Below are 23709 nucleotides of genomic sequence, written 5' to 3'. Positions count from 1 at the left end.
CAGAGAAACGAGTTATCTCTCGTTCTGGTTACCTTTGCATTGCGTGCCGCGGCTTGCTCAATATTCAAATTCAAGAACTCAGTTATGAACCTTACCCTTAAATTGACCACTATTTGCAGGGACAATGGATGTTGAAGGGCAAGCCCAGACGTGAGGCGAAAACCTACATAGACCAAGAATAATTTGCCCGCAATACTTCGCGACAAACACGAAGTTCTCCATATTGAGGTGCTGCTTGTGGGACAAATGCTTGCACACGCAACACACGTTGCTGTCCTTGACCGCATCGCAGCACCCTTGTGAAGGCTGTGTCTGCGGTTGTTCTTCAGGAAGAAGGCAAGCATTGAAAGAAGTGGCCCTGCATGTCACCTTGGCATTGCTGCTCGGCCATCGCCTTAGCGCCTGAGACGGCCATACCGGCCGTTGCTGCCAAAACCACCGCTACTCATAAACGGAGCTCGATCCTCTCCATTCTGTTTCTCTCTTGATGTGTGGGCTTGTGTGTTTTTTGTGTCATTGGCAGTGGAATTTGTGGGGCTTTTATACAGGACATGAAAGGGAGTGGTTCGGGCTGCGCTCTTTGCATAGCAAAAGAAAACATATGTCAACCATTGACATTTATGCATATTAGCAAAAGAGAGAGCACCAATGTCAGTATCCAAATCAGATCCATATTGTCCTATCTGTTTTCACCTTTGTTGTTAAAAAGATGTGCTACTCTTATCAATCATATAATTTACATAACTTTCATTCTGTTGATAGGCAACACAAGTAACAAACTTTCTCCTTTTCCTGGGCATTCATGGGGAACTAATAAAGAGGCACTACTTTTAGAGCTTCGTTGCTCTTGCTTTCTTCCGTGAAAATCATAAGGAGGCATGAAAAAATGAGATCATTCCTCTGACCGCGCCTCTCGTGCTCCCACTTCATAGAACGCCTCATCCATGACATGAGTGGATAGCTTGGCAGCATATTCTCCAGAACAACTTCTTAAACCTTGCGATAACCTCTTCCCTAAGGAAAGCGGTGTTTGGGTTATAGATGAAGACGATGTTGTCTAGCACCATAAACTGCCCTTCAACAAACGAACGAGGGTGCAGGTCACGTCGGAAGATGGTTGAGGAACTGAGGGTATTTGTTACAGGACAAAGCACTTTATTTTGGTTTTTAAGAACAGATCAACTTGTTGGGCATGATGTGAATTATTTGTTTGTTCATCATTTTCCACACACAGCTTCATGTATACATCAAAATCTGCCGACAAGAATATTTAGGAGCTTAAAAACCAAATTAAGCCCACATTGTTTAGGGATCATGTTCTCCTAAATAACTTCTCAGCACATATTCAAATAATTAATAGTATTCAATCTGCTACTAGCCATTCAAAGCTATCTTTCTTGTAGAAATGAAATGATGATGGGGATTTGGGAGCTTCCATTTCCAGTGGACTATATAAATGTAGTGATTATTCAACCATAGAGCAACCAGGTGAAAAGTCTACTTGAATGACTACCTATTTCCACAATGGCTAAGGCATCTTACTTCGTATAAAAAGTTGCATTTCATGGAGTGAGAAACACAGGATGAAGGTGCACTAGTTGTTACGAGAATCCGCTACCTTTCTGCTATTTTCATACATAGGAGTAACTCCTAAATAGATAGATGTGGAAGCATCAAGATTAATGACTTTGCAGATCATGTTCTCTCATTCATCTCTTAGTAGCCTTTCAAACAGTTAATTAATTACTTGAGGGATCTTGACCTGGCCAGATATTTATGATGTGATAGCTTTGTGCAGAATCAGATCAATTAGCAGAATCCCACCATATAGTAAACGTTTATTCCCATATATTATTCTCACTACATTTCCACTTGAACAACATGCAATGTATAACTCAAGTTACATTGAAAATGAGCAAATTATTCTTGGTCTATATAGGTTTTGCCTCACATCTGCGCTTGTCCTAGGTTCATGACTGAGTTCTTCAATTTGAATGCTGCTCACGCAGAAGCTAGAGAAACAAGTTATTTCTCATTCTGGTTATAGCAATTTTTTTTTTAAATGTCGCGAGAATACTAACTTCTAAAATATGCTTCACCTTGTAAAAGTTACATGCAATTTAAGTGCTCATCAAAAGAAAGGAGAACAACAACAACCAATTTGACCTTTTAAAGTAACAGGAAATTCTTATTTTTTTCAAAAATCATAAGTTTTATTTTTTATTGAGAACATATTAGTAAACACTTTTCGCCTTTTGATCATTTTTTGTTTTCTCTTTTCATTCTTTTATTTTATAATTGTTTCATTATTTATCTTTTTCTTTTTTTATCTTTTTTTTTTCCTTATGGTTTCGGCCAGTCACGGCCATGGTGACCTGTTGTAGGCCAGCTTGAGGCTTGGCTGGTCCCGGCGATCTCGAGACCCGCAAGCTCTAGCCTCGCTACCAACTTGTCGACCCACGTCATGGCAGATCGTCGGGCTGTCGCCATCATTGAGGTCTGCAATCGGCGGAGGACGAGGGAGAAAAGAAAAAGAAGAAAATTTAAAATTTAAAAAGAAAAAGAGGAAGAAACAAAAATTAATTATAAGATCTTCAAAATTTTAAAAATAAATAAATAATGAAAAGAAAATAAAAAATTAATTATAAAAAAGGAAAATGTGAAAGAGAGAAATAATGAAAGATGAGGAGAATGTTTTCATGAGTGGACAATAATTGTCAAACTGTTTTTATAGACTAGTTTATTTTTTCGCGAACCAAAGGCCAGAAAATCCAAAAAAATGCTTTCCTAGAAGTTCTTTTCGGCGAAACAAACGGAGCCTAAACCCGACAAAAAGAACCGAGTTGTAAAATGTTTTTTTCTCTTTCAGTGTTTTTGTGTGTGTATCTATATAATGAATAACCACTTCATAATATGTGAATAATATTATTTGACTAATTTATAACATTAATATTCTATACTAAGATGATTTTACTAGTTTCATTTAAATCTTCCACATTCTCAACAGTCTTAGTTTTCTTTCCTAAAATGAGACAGATCACATTATGTCTTGCTTCTATTACTTTTTTCCCATTTTCGCCCACGTTTATATATTTATGTGCTATTTTTGCCGGATTTTAGAGATACCGATTCATAAGTTTTATCTTTTTATTGAGAACATATTAGTAAATCTTTTCGCCTTTTGATCATTTTTCGTTTTTTTCTTTTCATTCTTTTGTTTATATAATTTTTAATTATTTATCTTTTCTTTTTTATTTTTTTCTTATGGTTTCTGCCACTCACAAGCGGGCTCGATGCTTGGCTAGTCCCGACAATCTCGAGCTCGCTCTGCCCGCGACCTCCAACCTCACTGCCCGCTCGCCGACCTACGTAATGGCGGATCGCTAGGCTATTGGCCATCGCTAAGGTCCGCGATCAGCGGAGGAAGGAGGAAGGAGCGACAAGCAGAGGAAGGAGGAAGAATGAGAAAAAAAAATTAAAAAGAAAAAGAGAAAAAAAATTACTAATAAAAATTTCAAAATTTTTAAAATAAATAAATAATGAAAATAAAATAAAATAATAATTATAAAAAAGGAAAATGTGAAAGAGATGATGAATGAAAGATGAGGAAAATGTTTCCATGGGGTGGACAATATTTTTCAAACTATTTTCGTAGACTAGTTTATTTTTCACGAACCAAAGGCCACAAAATACGTTTTCTTGAAAGTTATTTTTTTGCGAAACAAACGGAACCTTAATATATTTCAATTTTGAAAGAACCCATTTTATCTTATAAAGATCGGTAAAATGACATCTTAAGTGTTAATATTTATGTACGACACTCACTTTGACGCCAATATTTTTTTTGAATCACTTAAGTACCAATTTATTTGAAAAATGATTATTTAAGTGCTAACTAGGTCGCCAAAATTTCTTGCCGTTGGCACTAAAGTAATCATTTTTCTCTGATTTGGCACTAAAGGGATCATTTTTTTGGATCACTTAAGTACCAATTTTTTTATAAAATAATTATTTAAGTGCCAACTCCAAAGAGATCCTCGGAATTTCTCACCGTTGGCACTAAAGTTGTCGTTTTTTTCTCCGATTTATCACTTAAGGATCCTAAAAAAAATATTGGCACCAAAGTAAGCACCGCAAATAAAAATTGACATTTGAGATGTCCTTATACCTATAAAAATCTGACAAAAAGAACCGAGTTTTAAAATGTTTCTCTTTCTATATATATTTTTGTGTGTGTGTGTGTATATATACGAAAGTGGGTAGAGAGGAAGACTGGAAGGTGGCATGGCAAGTGGAGGAGGAGGTCATTGAGGAAAGTTGAAAATGGCGATCCAAAGCTGCCACCGGCACAAAAGCAAGAAGACAATAATAAACTCTGAATGATTTAAGTCCACTTTCAGCAAACGTCGGAGATATTAAGAAGAAGTTCTACGTCTACCGCCAAAGCAAGACATGGTTTGAAGAAAACAATGGGCGCAGAAGCTAGAAGGGTTTGGGCCTAGACATATATTGGCAGCCTCGTCCAAAAAATCATTAGTCGAAAAAAGTTGTGGCCCAATTCGAAGACAAATGGCCTTGTAAGGTCCACCATTTAATGAATAATTAACTGTTAAATCGATGATCCTAGCGAAGATGAAACCTGATTTGGACGCATTAATCCGCAAATGAGCAGAATTAATCGTCTTGTACAGAGAGTAATCATTCAAGTTTTTGTCAAAAGTAGAGAGGTATCCCTGTCGGAAGAACATGAGAGAAACCCATTAATCAGTCCTTGTATGTGAGTAATTTAATGGTCAACACAACGCAATCAGACAAAGATTAAGAAGCAAAAGAGAATATTTCAAGGAGCACACACTCACAGCCATTTGAAGGTTAGGGGCATTTTGGTAAAATGTCATCGCAAGCGCGCGGTGAAAGATGAGGAAAGGCCATGAGATAAGACGACGACTCGCCCCACGGACACGCCATGGCGAGCCTCCTCCCCTGCTTCAACTGCCACTCTCTCTCCCATCCTCTCCCCGCACGTACGTCCCTCAAGCCTCCGCACGTGCGATTCTCCCCTCCGGCGGGACTATCTGGCGGCCGCGCCGACAGAGGCGTCCGGTTGGTGGCTCGCGCCGGCCCGAGCTCGAGCAGCTACGTGTTCGTGTTCGTGTTCCCTCTTTCTCTCCTGGTCGCCACCATCTTCGCCTCCATCAAGATCGCCGATAAGCTCGATAGAGACTTCCTCGAGGAGGTAGATACTCCATTCTTAGCTCCTTTTTCTCCGGATTTCCCGCTGTATTTTTCCTGGTTTTGTGGAGGTGATGACTTTCAAACCTCATCGAAGGTGATGCTCGTTGCTTGCTCGATTGTTGAGGTAGTTGTGTATAGTACGAGAAAATCAGTTTAATTAAAGATGTTAACTTTTCTGAATTGGTTTAACAAGGTGAGAAATCCGCTTTCTGATATCGTGAATCGATTTTCGAGTTATTGTGAGTAAAGTCTTGGCTTTTAAAAGACTGCAATTCGCACAAATATACATACTTAATTTCCTGAGTTTCTTCTATATTCGAGAGCTGGTAGAATGCTAAAGACATCCATTTCTTGTAGAGAACAGAAACAGACAATTTTCTTTCTTGCAGTGTGAAATTCAATGGTCAGTTCATGTTTGCCAGGGAATGGGGCAATTCATGTTTCTTATCTTTTAGCTTTAGCTGATTAGTCGACAGCCTCGCAGCGCACAACGAGGATTTAATGTTACTGACATAACAAGACCCCTCATTCTTTTCTGGTTTGCCAAGAGTTCTAGACATTCATGGCTCAGTCTGCTGAGTATTGCTATCATCTTGATTTGCACGTCAAAGGACAGTAAGTTGCCAGCAGATAAATGGACCAATAAGGATATAATTTAGTTTGTGAACTACAAGGATATAGTCTGCTTTGCTTTTCTCTGTTGTGAGTTTGCGACCTCAAGATAGAGAAGTTTTTCTTTTCAGACAGGATTGCATATGTACGGCACAATATTTTCTCGTTTGTGCTCTCGTTACGTTTTGGATGTCTGTCTGCTCTTTTTTGTGTGGTAATGGCAAGGAATCATACCTCTCTCAGATTTTGGAGAAGCCTCAGATGAAGTTTTTGCCTTCACAATTTTAATGCCAGATTAAGTTACAAGCCTCAGCTTGTCCTGGGAATTTTTTTTTTGCATTTGCCTTCACGCAAATGATCACTTGCATTACATAAAGATGTGGGTTTTTCATTTCTTTGATGGTGGAAGACCAGCATGTTTGATTTGATCCGTCACTTGGGACAAACCATACAAAGAACTCGTTGATAAGATAGGAGTCTGTCGATGTTTCTACCTGTGTGTGTGAAGAGGCTCACCCTAGTGTAACAGAATTTACATTTCTCTGATCCAGCTTGCAATTAATCAAGCAATTAAGGACGCGGATGAAGGTGATGATGCTGAGGTCTTTTTAGAAGAGAAACCTGTTCTTTCCCGCTCTCGCAACCGGCCAAAACGAGAAGCGTAGACTGCAGAGGCGTTGTGTGTAGTTTTGACTTTAGTTGAGAGACCAACACACCATGGGGAACACCAATCTGGAGAGAGCAGTAGCATCCTTGTAGTTTCATGTGATTCATCTTGGTTCTGAATATGTGTAATTTGGGTTTGATAGATGGATTGGAATAACTTAATCAATAAAAAGATAAATTAGATCACTGCAATCCGAATGTAATCGGTTGAACTGCAACCTGGATGTACTAATGTCGATTTCAACTGCGCATTTAACTAGTCGTTTCTTTCGTTAGTTTCTAATCCAACGATTCTTTCTTAAGCTAGTGGATTCATGACATGGGTTAATTGCTAATAAACTGCAGAGCCTCCCTTTATTGGTTAATCTTTTGGAGAAGATGCTACAGGATTTACTTTTCAAATGTCACAAAACTCGACCCCCCCAAAAAAAAATATCTCAAAACAGATCCTCAAAGAAAACAAGTCAGAATTTGGGATCAAAAGCAGAAAATAACGGCATTAAGTGAAAAGTGTCTTAATCATTTCTATTTCCGCATCATCTCCTCTTGGAAGATCTTCATAGCAGAGGCAGGAAAACCTAGAACTGCATTGATGTCTTTCTTATCCTTCCCATGGGGAAGGATCAAGAGCTCTTCCTTCTTGTGCAGGTTTCGTACCTGGAAAGAAGCGGCTCTCCCCATCCAAAATCTGTCGTATGAATTGACAATCTCGACCAAGTACTAGTTACGAAGTTGCAATCAGGGGACACCCTCGATCGGTTTATTTCAAAGTGAAAAAGCTGACCTGATATTACTATCCTTCATCATCTTGATTGCATCTTAAATTAGCCGCACAATGAGTTAATCATATTTCATCTCCCTGGAAAATCGAGTGGGCTTCCATTACTTCATTTTCACCAAATTGATCTCTTATACAGATTTGACTAGTTCATGAGATGGGTTAATTGCTAATAAACCACAAAACATCATCTTTATATATTGATCCTTATACACTCGATATGAAAGAAATGCCAAAGGATTTACTTTACAAAATGTCTCAAAGCAGATCCATAAGAAATCACATCTAAAATATAAGGTATAATGCAGAAAATAACAGCATCAAGTGGAAGGGTCTTAACCTTTCCTATATACGCATCATCTCCTCCTGGAAAATCTTCATAGCAGGAGCAGGCAAACCTAGAACTACATTGATGCCTTTCTGATCCTTCCCAAGAGGAAGGAGCAGCATAACTTCTTTCTCAGGCAAATTTACGGGCGCCGAAATTAGCGGTTCTCCCCAGCCAAAATCTGTCTTATGAAATGACAACCTTGACCAGGTAGTAATCAAGACGCTGCAAGCAAGAGTAGGTCGCGATAGTTTCGTTTCAAAGTAATCAATGACCGACTTGACATAGCTCTCGGTGACCATTTTGATTGCCTCTTGAATTAGCCCCACAGTGAACGATAGTGGCTTCTCCACAATTTCACCCGCTCGGCGGATCAAATGGGCTAACATTATTCCATTCCCAAAATACCCTTTCGGAAGCGGGGGATCAAATTTGGCACGCATGTCAACAGCAAATAGCAGCTTGGTTTGTTGGTCAGGCAGCATACTGAGTGCTTTGGTCCTAGCAATCCATAAAAAAGCAGAGAGTTTCGAAAGTGGTGCATTTCTTCAATACTCCATCTCCCATCACCTTGGCCTTTAATTTCTCGATCTTGTCAGCATCAAAGCAGAAGGAATCATATAGCAGCTCATTGTTCTTGTAAAGATCCACGCAGTTAGACCTGTCTTCGATCTCACCGAGTTCCTGGTGTGAGTATTCGACCTTTGGTGGGTTCCTGGATTTGAGAATGGTTCTGTCCAGGAATGGTGGAATCGATAGAGGCAAACCCCTCGCTGTTTCAGCCCATGAATTGATGAATTCCATCGCCGCAATCCCATCAAACATGCAATGGTTCATACACAGCCCCAGAGTAAATCCTCCGCATTTGAACCTTGTCACCTGTTGCATGTATAAAATTTAGAACAAGAAGTTTTTGTGAATTACCTTCAATATCCAATCCTATCCGGAGGACATGAGCCTAGTTTAAGAGATGATGCACACATAAATGCACATGCTCTCCTGCAGAGGGAACATACTTGGAGGGATCTTTGTATAAAGTTGAGTCGAAGTATCTCAGTCTCTATCATTTCCTAACCATGATACAGTAATACTCTGCGACAAGATGCGCATAGTTTTATTGCAAGACTCAAAACTAGCAAATGCTCAGGCAAGAACATTTTCAATAAAACTTAGACTGACCTTGTAGGGACATGCATCGGAAAACAACAGTGAGGAAAGTTTCACAAACCTGAGCCAAGACAAGAGGCATCTCAAGTATGCTATTTGCACTAGGAATGTCATAGACCAACTTCCCTAGTCTCTCAGGATCGGGCTTTGTCATGTCCCTGAGTTCACTCAGTGAGCAATCCACCTCGGCCACAACAAAAACCACACCTTCTCCGTTGCAATCCACCACCAGCCTCCCTGCAGGGCCGATTGTGAGCCTCCCTGCAAGAGGGTAGTAATGCACAAGAACCTCTGCGAATGCATTCTTGATCACCTCACCAGCCTGTTCGTTCCCTTTTCCATTCAACTCGAAGCAATAGACGGTTCAGACTACTGAAAGGAGGACAATGTCCCAGTTCGTGAGGAAGTATAGCCCTCTCTTTGTTTCTTCTGCAGGAGAAATGAGTGTTGGCTCACCTTGTTTTACGCCAAGTTGAATCACTTGGCCATTGGAGTAATAATTCTCCGTGAAAGAAGACTGTTCAGGCTAATTTCAGAAACTATAGGCACAAGCTCAATAAACAAGATGGGATTAAATAAAGTTTAAAACTTAGCATTATTCATCTTGACGTAAGAAAGAATGTGATCCGAGTGAATTGTGGGTATGAATGCGTAGAAAAATGCTAAGAAAAGTCCGACCATGTGACTGGATTGAGACATATCCATAAGAACTTCTTGTGTTACCTTATTTTTTCCGAAGGAAAGGAGGCGGCCAAGATTAGCGTTCCTTCTAAGCTACCTCACTTCACTGCAAGAGGCTGATATATCTGGACAATGGATTGATAATTTGTCGGATTAGCGAAGTTTCATGTATTTAGGATATTAAATTGGGCAGTTCAAATGTTAAATAAAAAAAAGGAGATAAATGATTTCTTTCGTGAAACCATGTCAAACTTGACATTGATTTTCTTCTGTTACCTTATTTTATCCTAATTGTTTCTTTCACGAATATAATTCCTTGCTATGATTACTTGGAGTTGAAGAACTCTTGTTTTAGGCACGGCTTTCTTAGATAATATGTAAAACTTGAGTGGCTCGCTACATCACGGCCACTTGACATGGTGAAATTGCCCCCCATCGAATCCAGCTTCGGTCCTGCCCGGGTGCTGTACTGAATTCGCTCACCGAAGCATTCTGATCTCCTGTACTTTGTACTCCAGCATGATGTGAATTCTTCCTAATTTAATCTAACAAGCAACAATACATGTGAATGAACCCGAATCTTAGATCTATATATTTATTTTTCTGAAGCCAATAATGCTCTTTTATTTTTATTATATCTTGTCCCCAATATCACTGTCGCAGATTATCTGAATCCTGACGTTGTCGGCATTTTCCATTTACTTACCCTTAATTAGATATTGAATAAAGAACAAGAAGTTAGAATATCAAATGGAAGACTGAGTCTTGATGCAGAGAACTGAAAAGTTATTGACATGTCGTTAGGAATATAATACAAGTATATTTTTAATAAGAGACGATGGAAACTGTAGGACAAGAAAAATCTGGACACATCATATTATATTGGCAGATGGTTATTTTGAGCTATTAAATTTGGATCATCCTGGAATTCCAGTGAGCCATAGCTTAGTTAGTGCTAGTGAGTAATAGTAGCCATATCAAACAGCTGGCTTTAATTGATGGACAAAGCCAATATGCATTATATGTTCAGGCACTAAATAGTACATCCCAAGATTAAGAGGGCAAAACTAAGAATCATTGTCAGTGATGAAACATACTCCTGCTTCTATATCTTTGCCTCTGTTGAAAAAAAAAAAAAAAAAACAGTTTGAGGCACTGTATACAGAAGCTTTTCTGTTCGACAAGCAACTTTATCCTACCAAAACATGGAAGAGCCCATCAAAATCGGAGGCGCGACTCTCCGTTCCCCCCGAAAAAAACAAAGAACGAATATAATTTCTGATTTTTCTCTATACAAACAACTTTATGAAACTGAAGATCCAAAAAGCAGTAATCCCATACCTAAACACAGCTATAGATTCCTGAAGTGCGAGACTAACCCTCTTGTTATCTCTTCTGCTGCTCCAATATTGATTAGCTTGTTTACGTGCGCTGATGAAAATTTCCCTCTTGCGCGAGCCTTCTCCATCTCTGGGAACCCAAGTCCTGCTACTTTTTTTTTTATCAAACAGCCATTTTATCTGTTTTCATTAATCAGAGAACCTGCATCGACTCGCTTTTGTGAATCTAAAACACAAGAAAAGAAAGACTCCCTCACCACAATAGACTACTCAATTGCATGCATATGAGGAGTTCAACAGTGTGAAATAGACACGAACTGATCAATATTCTGAACTGCGCTACATGAATTTTATTCACAAATGCCAGAGATGGGTAACTCAAAACAGCGAGATTTAGCAATCATGATTGTCAATGTGGTAAAAGATCGAGCCTATTAAGCAAAACCAGCAATGTCCACTGGCTGTAGAAACCACTAGAGAGGAGACAGAGTGCACAGGTGTTTCTCTTGCCACACGCATTCTCTATAAGCAGCAATATCTTCGCAAGGACTTGAACAAGTTGGCTTCAAGATCACACCCTAGCTAAAACTAACATCACAAAAGTGCCTTTTGAAGCCTCAGTTCACGAGACACGATCATGAGCAAAACCTTCAGGATCACACCATAGCTAAAACTAACATCACAAAAGTGCCTTTTGAAACCTCAGTTCGCGAGACACGATCATGAGCAAAACGAATTGGCGCGATCTATCGAGAGGAATGTATACATAACATAATCAAACCCCAATGGCTGTCTCATACTATTACCCCAAACTACGACACTTTCTGCCAAACCATGAAGTGGGAGCATTGAAAACTACTAACTTCAGAACATTGAAAACACTAACTTAATTTTAGTTTACAAGGTAAAATATTCAAAACATTGAAAACACTAACTTCATTTTCAGTGGCAATGCAACTGAACAATACCAGCTTCATAAGCAAAATGACCCACGTTGCGGAATAGGAATAAGAAGCAAAACCACCACCACACACATAAGAGTCACCTAAAACTGATCGATCATGAACAGTTAACAAGTTCCTAAACAGAAAAATTATTCGCACGGATAAGCAACAACAGCCTCAATTCTCTCTTAGCATAATCAGTAAAACATTAGGAATTGAAAGAGAGACAAGTTGGGTCAATCAAGAATCGAGTAAAATAAATCTTGCCCCACATAGAGATCATGATGGAAGAGTAACTCAGTAATGTTAAGCTAGTCTCTTACACTCCTTTCCAAGGCAACACCTAGAGGCGATTCAGATGACGCGACTAACAAACACAAAATAGGAACAAAAGAAGAGAAAGATTCTTGCTTTCTTTTTACCGAATGTACCTGGAGTACAAGGGTCATGGTAGAAACGGTGAGCGCTTTCTTTGTAAAGATAACGATTGGGGTCGTACTTCCGACGAGGAGGGCAGTTCCACCACCTGCCCATAAAACCCCGAAACCAAGACAACCTCACATTCACTGTTTCATAGAGACTACAGAGCACCCTTCACTAGTTCACTCTCGGTCTCTGTCCGAGAACCGAGAGTGAGAGAGAGAGAGAGAGATGGCTTTGGTGTCGATCAGAAGCCAGTTCAAATGTGGGCATGTGGAGTGTAAGTGCCGCGAGTTTGGGGGTTTTCGAAGTCTCCGGCTTAAACAGTTCATGGGCCTCGAAGGCGCTCCATTTTTCAGCTTCCGGATAGGTAAGGCTGCTTTGTTAGTTAGGATAACAATCAAGTAGGATAAGATTTATCATGTACTGTGTGTTTGGCTTCTGTTTAAAATGAGATGGAAGGAATATGGCCTGGATGGATTGTCCTTGCGAGATCGAAAGGATCAAAGTTGTATCAACTTGTGCATTAAAGCTCTCGATCAATTTGGTAACAGCACTTATAGGGTTACTGGTGTTTTTCCTTTTTCTTTACAATTCTTCGTCTAAAATACTCGAAAATTATAATTTTAATATCATATTTGTGAGATATCTTTCTATTAATTTTCCTTTTTCATAGTCCAAAAGTCTTTGATAACGCAATGTTGTATCTTCACGGGCACAACGAGACCGTCGTCACCGGCCAAATCTGGCCAAAGCGAGGGTGGGCGAGGGTCATGACGCCCTCGCCGTGGTCCGCAAGGGCTTCACAGCCTCCACCCTCGCCGGCCCTCACCCATGGGCTTGTTACGCCCATTGGCCCTTCGCCGTCCCCGGGCAAGGCTGGATACCCCTATCGGCCCTAAGCTAGCGAGGCCGCAGCCCTTGAAACCAGAAACCAAAAAAAATTCAAAATTCTTTTATAAAATTATTAAAAATTATCAATATCAACATCGATTGTACCACATAGGATAGTCAATGTTCACATCAACAATTTCGGATCAAAATTGATCGGATTGACTCAATTCGCATAAATACAAAATATTTAGAACTAAATTGGCACTAATACAAAAGATTTAGAACTAAATTGGCACCAATAAAAGGTTTAGGACTGAATTGACAACCATGCAATAGGTTTATGACTGAATTATCATCAATAAAAGATTTATGACTGCATTGACACAAATATAATTGGTTTAGGACTTTTTTGACACTTTTCCCTAAACCAGTTCATGGAGTAGAATGTGCTTCGACAATCCAAATTGCAATATGCAACAACTTTTCTTGTGTCCGTTTTGAGATCTTTTACATATCGAGTACTGATAGTGATAGGTTTAACCCCGATTCCGATAGCAATTAGGCAACGACTAGGTTGCTTATTTATTACCGTGTCACATGTAAAGACCCAACTTCTCTCTTGCCCTACCCCATCTCTCAACTATATTCAAACAGTTAACGTATGTTCCCCATAAGGGACGTGAAGCCCCGTCAAAGAGAAGCCGCATTTGAAGAAATTGAACATGAGGCGGGAGAGATAGTTAGAGCTTCCGAAAGACTCTGGTTCGTCTGTCAGCTACCGTCCAAGCAAAGCAAACACTAATAGCAGATATCCAATGGCGCAAGTCTTTTGAAAACATGACTAGAAATGAACGATTTCGGGTTCCATACAGGTTTCATCGGGAACTTAGAACTTATCCATCGGAACAGGTTTTTTATTTTTTGGAACCTAAAACCCACCGTCTATACCCTGGAACCTATCATGTCACAGCTTTTAGAGTCGGTTCCGAAGTTTATCAGATTCCACCTATATTTTTAATTGAACAATTATGATAAATTATCACATTTAATAATCACCACTTGCTGCTACAATTCACTAAGTACAACTCATATTTAGAAACACGAATAAATATGAAACATTAATAAAGTAAAAGTCACAATCATAAATATATCGAAAATAGAAGCACATACTAAAGGTTCCAAATTACACACTATTAACATAAGCCACGAAATACCGCAGGATCACGCAAATACATATACCAAGAAAAAAGAGAAACTCATTCTAAGTTCCAAGTTCAGGTTCCATCTACCTAGAACATGAAATCTACCAATCGAAATAGGTTCTTCAATTTTTGGAGTCTGGAACTTATCTTGCATAACTTGAAACCTAGAACTGAACAGATTCCACATAGATTCGTTTCCCGATTCTAAGTTCTACCTTGAAACAATGCTTACCCCTAAACATGGCAATATTGTTAACTACTCAAAAATCCATTCTTAAATGATAAAAGAAAGTTGACGCCAGAGGTATTGATGAGATACAATTAAGTATAAAAATATTTGTTAAACCGTGAAACATCGGTCTTTCTTATCGGCTGGGACCATAATTGGGGGTTGGAGCCATAAATATTGTCCACAGATTCTGATATGATTATAAAAAATAAAAATAAAAAAAGATCATGTATTCTGTTCATGGGTGTAAACATCACAATGTGTTGTAAGTCCAAAAAGTCTAGGATTGCTCAAACCTTCTAGGCCACACCATTCTCTCATCAGTGAAAGCAGAGAGGGTGGTCTCCCACCAAAACCCGTAACCATCCCAAGTGTCCTCACTGCCAACGAACGCACTTTCCTCTGGACTTAGACCTAACCAATCTACGACAAGCACATGGTCTGTTCGTCCTTAGAAATTGCAGAAAAAAAGAACAACATTGAATTGACTGAGGTAGATTGGTCAATCCCACTTGAGAAGAGGCAGCGTCCATCCAAAAAGTCATTCAACGAGCACCCTTTCGTGTAATTATTAGTGCTTTTCTCACTACTCCAAGATGGACCCAGCAAATTCGTGCTCCGACATAATGTGGAAAGCTAAGGACAATGTTGACAATGTTCTTGTGCTTGGGAATTCACTGCTTGTAGATCACTCCCTCTTCTCATGCATGAACACAGGCTAAGGAATTGACATCATGTCTCTTTTGATGTATGAAAAGTTGGAAGCTCTGCAGACATCCGGAACTTGTGTACAAGTTCCATGTGGCGGTGAAAATGAGAAGCCATATGGTATTGGTAGTAACCATCATTGAATTGGAGGAGAGCAATAGGTTTATTGGAGTGCGTAGCAGAAGTCCGATACCTTCACTTGAAGAGGGAGCCAACGAGGAGTCTAACTTCGAGCATGTCAACATATTCAGTTGGACCCACATTCACTCAAAAGCTTAAGCCATCAAGTTATGAAACGACCACAGTAAATTAATTATTATGACCACATCAATTCTTTGATGTGAATTTTTTTAATACCACTCACACGTTTCTAGGTACATTTTGAATTTATATGGAAAGAGGATTTGCTCTTTGTGTCAAAGGCACACCATTAGACAATAAAAGTACTAAGAAACAAATGGAAATGGAAGCAACTATATGCCAATGAGTTCACAATCATTGAGATAAGATGTGGCCAAAGTATAGTTGGGTGATTAATTTATCTTGAATGGTAATCTTTGTGAGTTGGGTACTTCAAAATTTCCGAGAAAAGTTGGCATGGGTACTTCAAATTTCCTAGAAAAGTTGGCATGCACCTCTCTCTCTCTCTCTCTCTCTCTCTCTCTCTCTCTCTCTCTCTCTCTCTCTCTCTCTCTCTCTCTCTAAATAAAGAAAAACAGCCTTTCCAATGAGCAGGTGACTCAAAGAATGAATTCTACTTCTCCATTTGCATTTCTTCCCGATAAACGTTCTGATGAGTGGGACTTGAGAGGAAGCAAAAGCTGCATTATTTTTAGCAAGAAAGGGACTGTAGATGTGAAGATCTTCCGGGAAGGTTTTTATATTTTTGACCATATAAATAGTGGACAAGAGAAGTTGCAGAAGGAAAAGATGTTGATAGCCACATGGGATTGGAAAAGCATCACACCCATTCCCACAAAGATATTCCGTATATTTTTCTTTCTCGTCCATGCTTTCGGAACAAATAATATAATGTATATAGAATGTATATGATAATAAAGTGAAACTGACACCTATTCCAATGATTAGTGGTGATGTACAAATAATGTGATCAAGTTAAATACACATGAGAATAAAAAAAATCCATTGATTTATTGGGGGAATGTTTAATGAGACTTTTCACCAAAATGCGCATTCTAGCTTAAAAAAAAATCACCACATGAATGAAAATGAATGAAGATTGGAATCAAGATTTCATTGTGAGTTGGTTCGGTATACTTTAGGGTAACTTATATTTTAACTCTGACCTTCAGTAAATTTTGCAGACTTAACCCAAAATAATAAAATCTTTTCAAATATTCGAACAATAACATGTAAAACTTTTCATAAAGTGAAGATATTCTTTCGGAACTTGAATAATATTTTTCATTTTCAAAGTTCGATATAAAGGTAGAAGTAGAGGTATGAAAAAAATGCCCCAAATAAGAAGCTTAAGTGGCTTATTCTCACTGTTCATGCTCAGATTATACATTCTTTATGAAAGGATGGTTATCTTATTATCTTAAATGGTTTTCGTAATATAAATTCAATATTCATTATTCTCCCATGTGGATTAAACTCTTTTACCAATTCGTTTTTCCACCCTTTTGCAATACGCAGAAGCTTTCTTCATCGATTGGTTTGTGAGGTTTGTTTGGGAATGGGTATGAAGTAATACTTCATGTACTTAGGAAGTGGGTTGACCTCTTTAGTTAAAGTTCAAACCCCGCTGGATAAATCCACATTGAATTATAGTATTAGTAGTCTTAGCTAGGGCATAATCTTTTAAGATGGGATTAGGGCAATACACTCGAAAAGCAAAGATGCACTGTCCAGTGTCCACGGCACGAGATCTGCTTTTGACGTCAACTTATTCGTGGTGTGCTTCCCACGTTCGAATGCTCGCACTGCGTCCTTCGGAAGCAACTCTTTGGAAGGAAACCCTTTTTTTCTTTTTCCTCTTTAGCTTTACCTTAATGGCTTTGTCATCCCGAGAGGGAGCTTTACACTCCCACTAGAGAGATGGGTAAGGACATGCAAATCTTACATAGTATCATGTTTGCTTTGTTTTCTCTGTAATTTTCAGATAACTGGATCTTTTCCTCGAAGAGACGCTAGCACGCGTGGACCCTTGCATGCATGCATTCAATCTACCATGGCAACTACAGATCATGGCTCTGTTTCGTTCATCTTTCCCGAGGGGTTTTGAATTTGACAAGTTTTTTTTAGACCCCTTTGTTCAAATGTTAACCTTGACAAAGCTGAAAACCCAAAATAGGTGGCGACCTGCCTTGGGCTGTCAGCATTTGCAGGAGGCTATTCTTAAGATTAAATAAAAAAAAGTTCTTCCAAAACTACCATTACCAATTTTTTTCATTTTCTAGTTTTGCCCTCATTGTTATTGTTCATCTTCTTTGCTCAAGAGCCGCAGATGAGGCCACACAATCCAAGTGACTACCTAGTTAGCATGACCTCAAGCAGCCCTCGCTGGGGTCGCCTGAGGTCATGCGACCTCAAAGGACGGCAACCAGGGCCAATCTTGGCTTGCCAGCAGCCTAAGCCCTTCGCCGACCGAAGAAGAGTTTGAGGTTTTTTTTTTCAATAAAAAGAAAGAGCAGCTAGAGCAACCAAAGTCGCTTGCAAGAAGAATTTTGCCAAATACTATTTAACTCGAAGTTACTTTACAAAAAAATTATTTCCAAACGCAATTTGCATTTTTGAAACCTCCTTTAATCTAAAAACCTTTGCATTTTCCCAAAACTTTCCCCCAAAGCTAAACCAAGCGCACCCAATGTGACCTAACTCATAATTAACTGTTAATGAATTTTGGGTCGATATGTACGCACGTTGGTCCATTTAAAATTCAAAATCAAGCACCGCCATAACAAGAAAGGCATTTTTCTTCCCCTTATGGTCGTCGAAGAACTCCAAAACCCATCTTCGGATAGGACGTACCATCTTGTTCCATGTCATGAGCGATCCATGCTTTGACAACAGAGATAGATCACGACAAACATGTTTAGAACACGAGCCGAAGAAAAGTTAGAAGCTTTCAAAGATTCCACCGCATAAATGAGAGAGGGCCATCAGACATTGATTAGTGTCGAATAAAAGATGATAGGGAACATGACAAGAACGCTTTCATCTCTAACCCATAGTTGTTTTTTTCCTCAAGACCCTCAAAATCAATTCTGCGCCCTACCCAGTGGGCCTGTACCCACCCGTCTAATTCCCGTTACTTTATTATCCCTGTAATCTTGATCCAAATCGACCTGACACGGCATGCGGCACAGGACTAAATGACCTTTTGGATTCAATGGCCATGGAAACGACGCTAGGCGACGCGTTATCTTCGTATCTTGATATGCCCAATCAGGCTACTAGCGTCACGATTGACATGACAAATTGGTGTCGCTTCTATCGATGATTTGATGAGGCGTGTTCTTGAAAAGGCTCAATGGAGCCCCCCGGTTTGCCGCCCCTTTGATTCACTAATGACAATTGGAGATGATTAATTGTTAATGTTTTGGACGTCTTGACCCCTTTTTAGGTTCCACAAACATGGCATTATGGAGACATCAGGCCCACAAATGGGCCAAACCCTAGTACGTGTAAGGAGATGCTCCAACAAAATAATTACTCTTAGGAAATTGATCTAGGATTTAATTATTGTGGTCGGTCTCCTTCTAGAAAGCATGCGATCACAATTAGGTTTTTCACCACAAACAAGGGGGGGAATTATGTTCCTAGTTCACACTTAGACACCATGATGGCCCATTACCCACCCTAAAGGAAATATGAGAATGCTATGTCCACTCCATAGTATTACTTTGAATATCTAAACAATCTAATGAAAGGTGAGTCCAAATTTGGACAGTCCACGATGATTAACTGGTAAATTCCATGATCCTAGTGAAGATGAAACCTGATTTGGACGTATTAACCCACTACAGAACGGAATCAATCGTCCCGAACAGAGAGAAGTCATCCAAGTTTTTCTCAAAAGTGGAGGTATAACTGTCGGAAGAACATGAGAGAAATCCATCAGTGTAGCAATTGAGAGATAAAACACATTAAGACATACCAGTTGATCAGTACTTGTACGTGAGTGACTTGATGGTCAATACTAAGCCCCCTGCCGCAATTAGATACGCGATGTTGATACTAGTACAACAATAGGATCCAAAACGAACAAACGAGTCATCACACATCACACAAATGAATAAAGACTTGACCGGGGGAGGTACCAGTCAACTGGAACAGAGGAATGCTGATTCCATCACAAGCTTTTTTTTTTTTTTATAGCTATAAATGGCAAACGTATCCTTGACATGATTAACAAGAAACTATTGGAGATAAGACCCCTTCGGTGCAAAAGGTGATAGTGTGGTTACAACTGTTTGAAAAAGGAAAAAGATCAGTGAGATCTTCCATTCTTGTGACTTTTTCCTCCTCGACTTGGCTTATTTGTGATGGCTTCTCTCATAAATGAACGACCCCAAAACAAGAAGAGCTAAAAGCAAACTCCTAAGGCTCTCCCACTCAAGTGGGCAGTCTTCATACTGTTGAGGTTGATGTCTTGTATTCTATTATTCAAGAGATTATGAGGCGGTTCCGAAAGACCCTCTAACGACTGGACAACATGGGAGTCCCACTCCCCGGTGAGCGGGTGGGGGTCGCAGGGGCAGTGCCCCGAGGCTGCCGGAGGCGTTTTATGTTCAGAAGGACTTATATGGGAAAGTTAAATATTTTAGGCTATGTGGACAATTTTGTAATTTGTGCCATGTAGGGTTTCGCTATATATATTTAGGGCGAAACAAGTCTCTAAAGAGAGAGAGAGAGGATGTGAGAAAGAGTGGCTATACACTTTTCTACGTTATTAGTAAAACGGATCTCATCTCCCCGTGGACGTAGGTAGGCGGAATATCTCTCCTACTGAACCACGTAAATTCTTGTACTGTGCGAATTTCCATTACTTTCTTGCATCGTTGATAGGATCGAATTTAGATATTCGACACATACGTGTTCTTGCCAATGTAGATAGGTTGACTCTGCCACCGAATCTCCTCCCTTCAAATTCCAGCCTTCGACCATTCTTTTCTGCCTTGTTTCTGCTAAACCTCTCCTTTGTTCTTTCTCACGACAAACGACATATATGGAAATAAAAGTCTTCCATCTTCCACTTTTTCTGATTCATCCAGTGAGAAAAATGAGAAAGCCGACAGCAAGTTGCCCCCAGCCAAAGAACTTTCTTGCAGTAAGAAGCTTCTTGCTCTTATTACTGAGCTGTATAGCTGCCAAACTGAGCCTTTGCTTTTTCACTATTCCCTCTTCACTACTAACGTTCTCCCTTGATGGGCATCTCAATACCAGTTGCTGCCTTTTGCAGTATTTCACCCCAAGACGGTGACGGATATTTCCATCACCATAAAGCATGTCTGGCAAATGGGTCCTCACTCCGAACTCACCGTTGCAGCCAGAGGCCATGGTCATTCACTTCAGGGTCAGGCACAAGCCTACCGAGGTGTTGTGGTCAACGTGGAATGTCTTAAGAGCCCAATAATGCAGGTCCACGGGGGGAAATTCCCGTAGGTTGAAGTTTCTGATGGAGAGCTGTGGATAAACATACTGCGTGAGCGCATGAAATATGGTTTAGCACCAAAATCATGGACAGATTATTTACATCTGACAGTTGGCGGTACTCTGTCAAAATGCCGGGATCAGTGGGCAAGCATTTCCCCAGATTAGTAATGTCCATCAGCTGGAGGTTATTACAGGTACTACTGATGCAAAAGTTAAATAAACCAACAGCCAACATACTTCATCATGATATATAAGACGAGGGGTCAATGAACCACCACGAACTCAAAGATGGAAAAGAGGAGGTAGTAAAGTGCTCAGAGACTCAGAATGAAGATCTCTTCCATAGTGTCCTTGGAGGACTCGGACAATTGGTATCATCACCCAAGCTAGAATATCACTTGAACCAGCACCTGGCAAGGTAAACACCATACCCATGTAGCTGTACCTGCATAACACTACATAATTGTTTACACTATATGCCCCCATTGAGGATTAGATGTAAACATAAGATCGCCCCCATTGAGGAGTAGATGTAAACATAAGATCACAAGCTCCTAGGATCACAGATAAATCCAGACAAACTCATACATTTAGACATACAATTGCAAGATTTAATGCAGTGGAGTTACAAAGTACTCTAATATGGTTACCAATTTAAACAGGTGAAATGGATTCGGATGCTCTACTCAGATTTCAACACATTTACTAGAGATCAAGAGCATTTGATATCTTCAGAGAATACATTTTACTACATTGGAGGATTGTGATAATAAACAGAACTGGCCTTCTAAATAACTGGAGGTCATCCATTAGTCCACAAGATCCACTTCAAGCAAGCCAGTTTGAATCTGGTGGACGAACTCTCTTCTGCCTTGAGGTGGCCAAGTACTTCAACCTGGGGCAGACAGATACCATAATTGAAGTAAGATGTCGGAGTCAAGATTTAAATTTCATTCTGAACGTAAGTGCCATCATTAGTTGAAAAAAAGAAAGATTTTAATAGGTTATTTTACATTTCAGGAGGTTGAGAGGCTTTTATCTCCGTTGAATTATATCTCCTCAATGCTTTTCCTATCAGAAGTATCATGTATAGATTTCTCGGACAGTGTACAAGTATCTGAGGTCAAACTCAGGTCAAAAGGTCTGGGGGAAGTTCCGCATCCTTGGCTTAATCTTCTCATACCCATAAGCAAAGTTCATCGATTTGCTGAGAAAGTCTTTGGCACAAGCAATGGTCCCATTCTCAAGACCGACGCAACGGTACCTTGCACGCTCCTAACGGACGTCTCACGTGCCCACTCGCGCCGGTCAAAGCGTCATCGCATGTGGTCCACGCGTGGTCAACAAGTTCCGTTGATCGGTCAACGGTTGGAATTCGGGCCGGACACGTCAGCTGCCACGTAGACGCCACATCATCGATGACATAATCACACGCGGTTGGGCTGTTTGTGCACGTGCGATGTGCGTGGGCGCATGCAGTGCGTGTGAGCACGTGCCACTTCGTCCGGCGACGTGCCACCCCTCAAAATGCTAGTATCGATCGGACGAACCCAATGGTATACTTAAACCGAATTTTATTTGAGCGAAATATCACAAAATGGTCAAGTTTCGCCGCAGCCTCGAACAGTCCACTGGTGACTTTCGACCATTATTGGTGGCGCGTGACGCCAAATACAGTGTCCCCAATGACTTTTGACCACTCGAATTTCTCATCTCGACGAACCCTTTCCGTTGGTGTGTTCATTGGGATCGATTTTGGTTTCTGTTGGTTTGCTCATAAATCATTTTGGTTGGGAAGAACAAAACCGATCCAATGAACAGTGGCGACGAGAATCAGGTCTAACACGCTAAAATGATTACAAAATATTATATCACATAACGGTTATACCTCAATTTTCACGGATTAAATGTTCCCAATGCAGTATTCAATTTCCACAGATTAAATGTTCCCGATGCAATAGATTAAATGTTTCCGATATAGTCTCGAGAGAGTCCTCGTCATCACATTTGATGTTGGGGAGAGCAAAATGCCTTCCTCCGTTTTCTCTTCTTTCACTGTTTTCTCTCTGTTGAATAAATGGAAGAAAACGGTGTCTGTTTTCTTAATGCAAGAATGACAACGCTTGGAACGTGATCCTTTATCACATTGAAATAAACTTGCCGTGACCTAAAAGTTAACTTTTCATGTTAATGGGTTGCTAAGTTATTAGACATTGCTCAGGCCCTTCCAAATCCATACCAATTCACGACTTATGGTTCAAGTATCTCATGCAAAAGATTTTATTTAGAATCGCTACTAATCTGTTAACAGTAGGTCGATTAGATACCTAAATAAAGTATTGGGAGAAATACTTTCTTCCTACAAACCAGAGATTATGAATTCGAGGACTTGATTACGCTATATTACACTAATGCCCTTTTGGTACCATTTAAATAAAATGATTGGCAGACAGTTTGGATTCATTTTAAAACTTATCTCCTAACATCTAAAAATGTTCATGCTGTAAACAAATTGCGTGGATGAATGAAATGCGAGCAATTCTAAACATGAATTTTTTTTTTTTTTTTTAGTTTTTACTTGCTTAATGCACACTAGCTATATGCAATGCTAACCTAAATTAAACCTAAATGTAATAACATGCGATCTGTTATAATATGAATGCATACGATACGAAAATGACATGGAAAGTGTACTAGCCTATGATGGCATATATTTAATGAACTACATGACTAATCCTAAATGATATGTATTGATTCAAATTTAACATCAACATCAACATCAAGATCAACATCATCTTTATCCCAAACTAGTTGGGGTAAATGGTCGATGAACCCAAAAATAATAAAATAAAAGCAAGACCGATCGAGGAAAAATAAATAATTATATAAAATAAAAATATATAAATATTTATAGAAAAAAAAAGAATAAAACAAACAATCTGA

At 39.6% G+C, this 23709-nt stretch overlaps 1 protein-coding gene and 2 pseudogenes across 1 annotated transcript; 2 read left to right on the top strand and 1 right to left on the bottom strand.

The window, feature by feature from the left end:
* Positions 1–4899: 4899 nt before the first annotated feature.
* Positions 4900–6667, top strand: LOC115742211. The gene is made up of 2 exons (XM_030676349.2): positions 4900–5236; positions 6399–6667. The coding sequence occupies exons 1-2, from the start codon at positions 4967–4969 to the stop codon at positions 6510–6512; spliced, it is 384 nt and encodes a 127-aa protein (XP_030532209.1). The 5' UTR covers positions 4900–4966; the 3' UTR covers positions 6513–6667.
* A 799-nt stretch (positions 6668–7466) lies between these two features.
* Positions 7467–9988, bottom strand: LOC115742198 (annotated as a pseudogene).
* Positions 9989–20206: 10218 nt separating this feature from the next.
* On the top strand, positions 20207–22170 carry LOC115742199 (annotated as a pseudogene).
* The last annotated feature ends 1539 nt before the right edge of the window (positions 22171–23709 follow it).

Source organism: Rhodamnia argentea, chromosome 5 (assembly GCF_020921035.1).
Source record: "Rhodamnia argentea isolate NSW1041297 chromosome 5, ASM2092103v1, whole genome shotgun sequence".
Lineage (NCBI taxonomy): Eukaryota > Viridiplantae > Streptophyta > Magnoliopsida > Myrtales > Myrtaceae > Rhodamnia > Rhodamnia argentea.
This window is presented reverse-complemented; position numbering and strand designations above follow the sequence as displayed.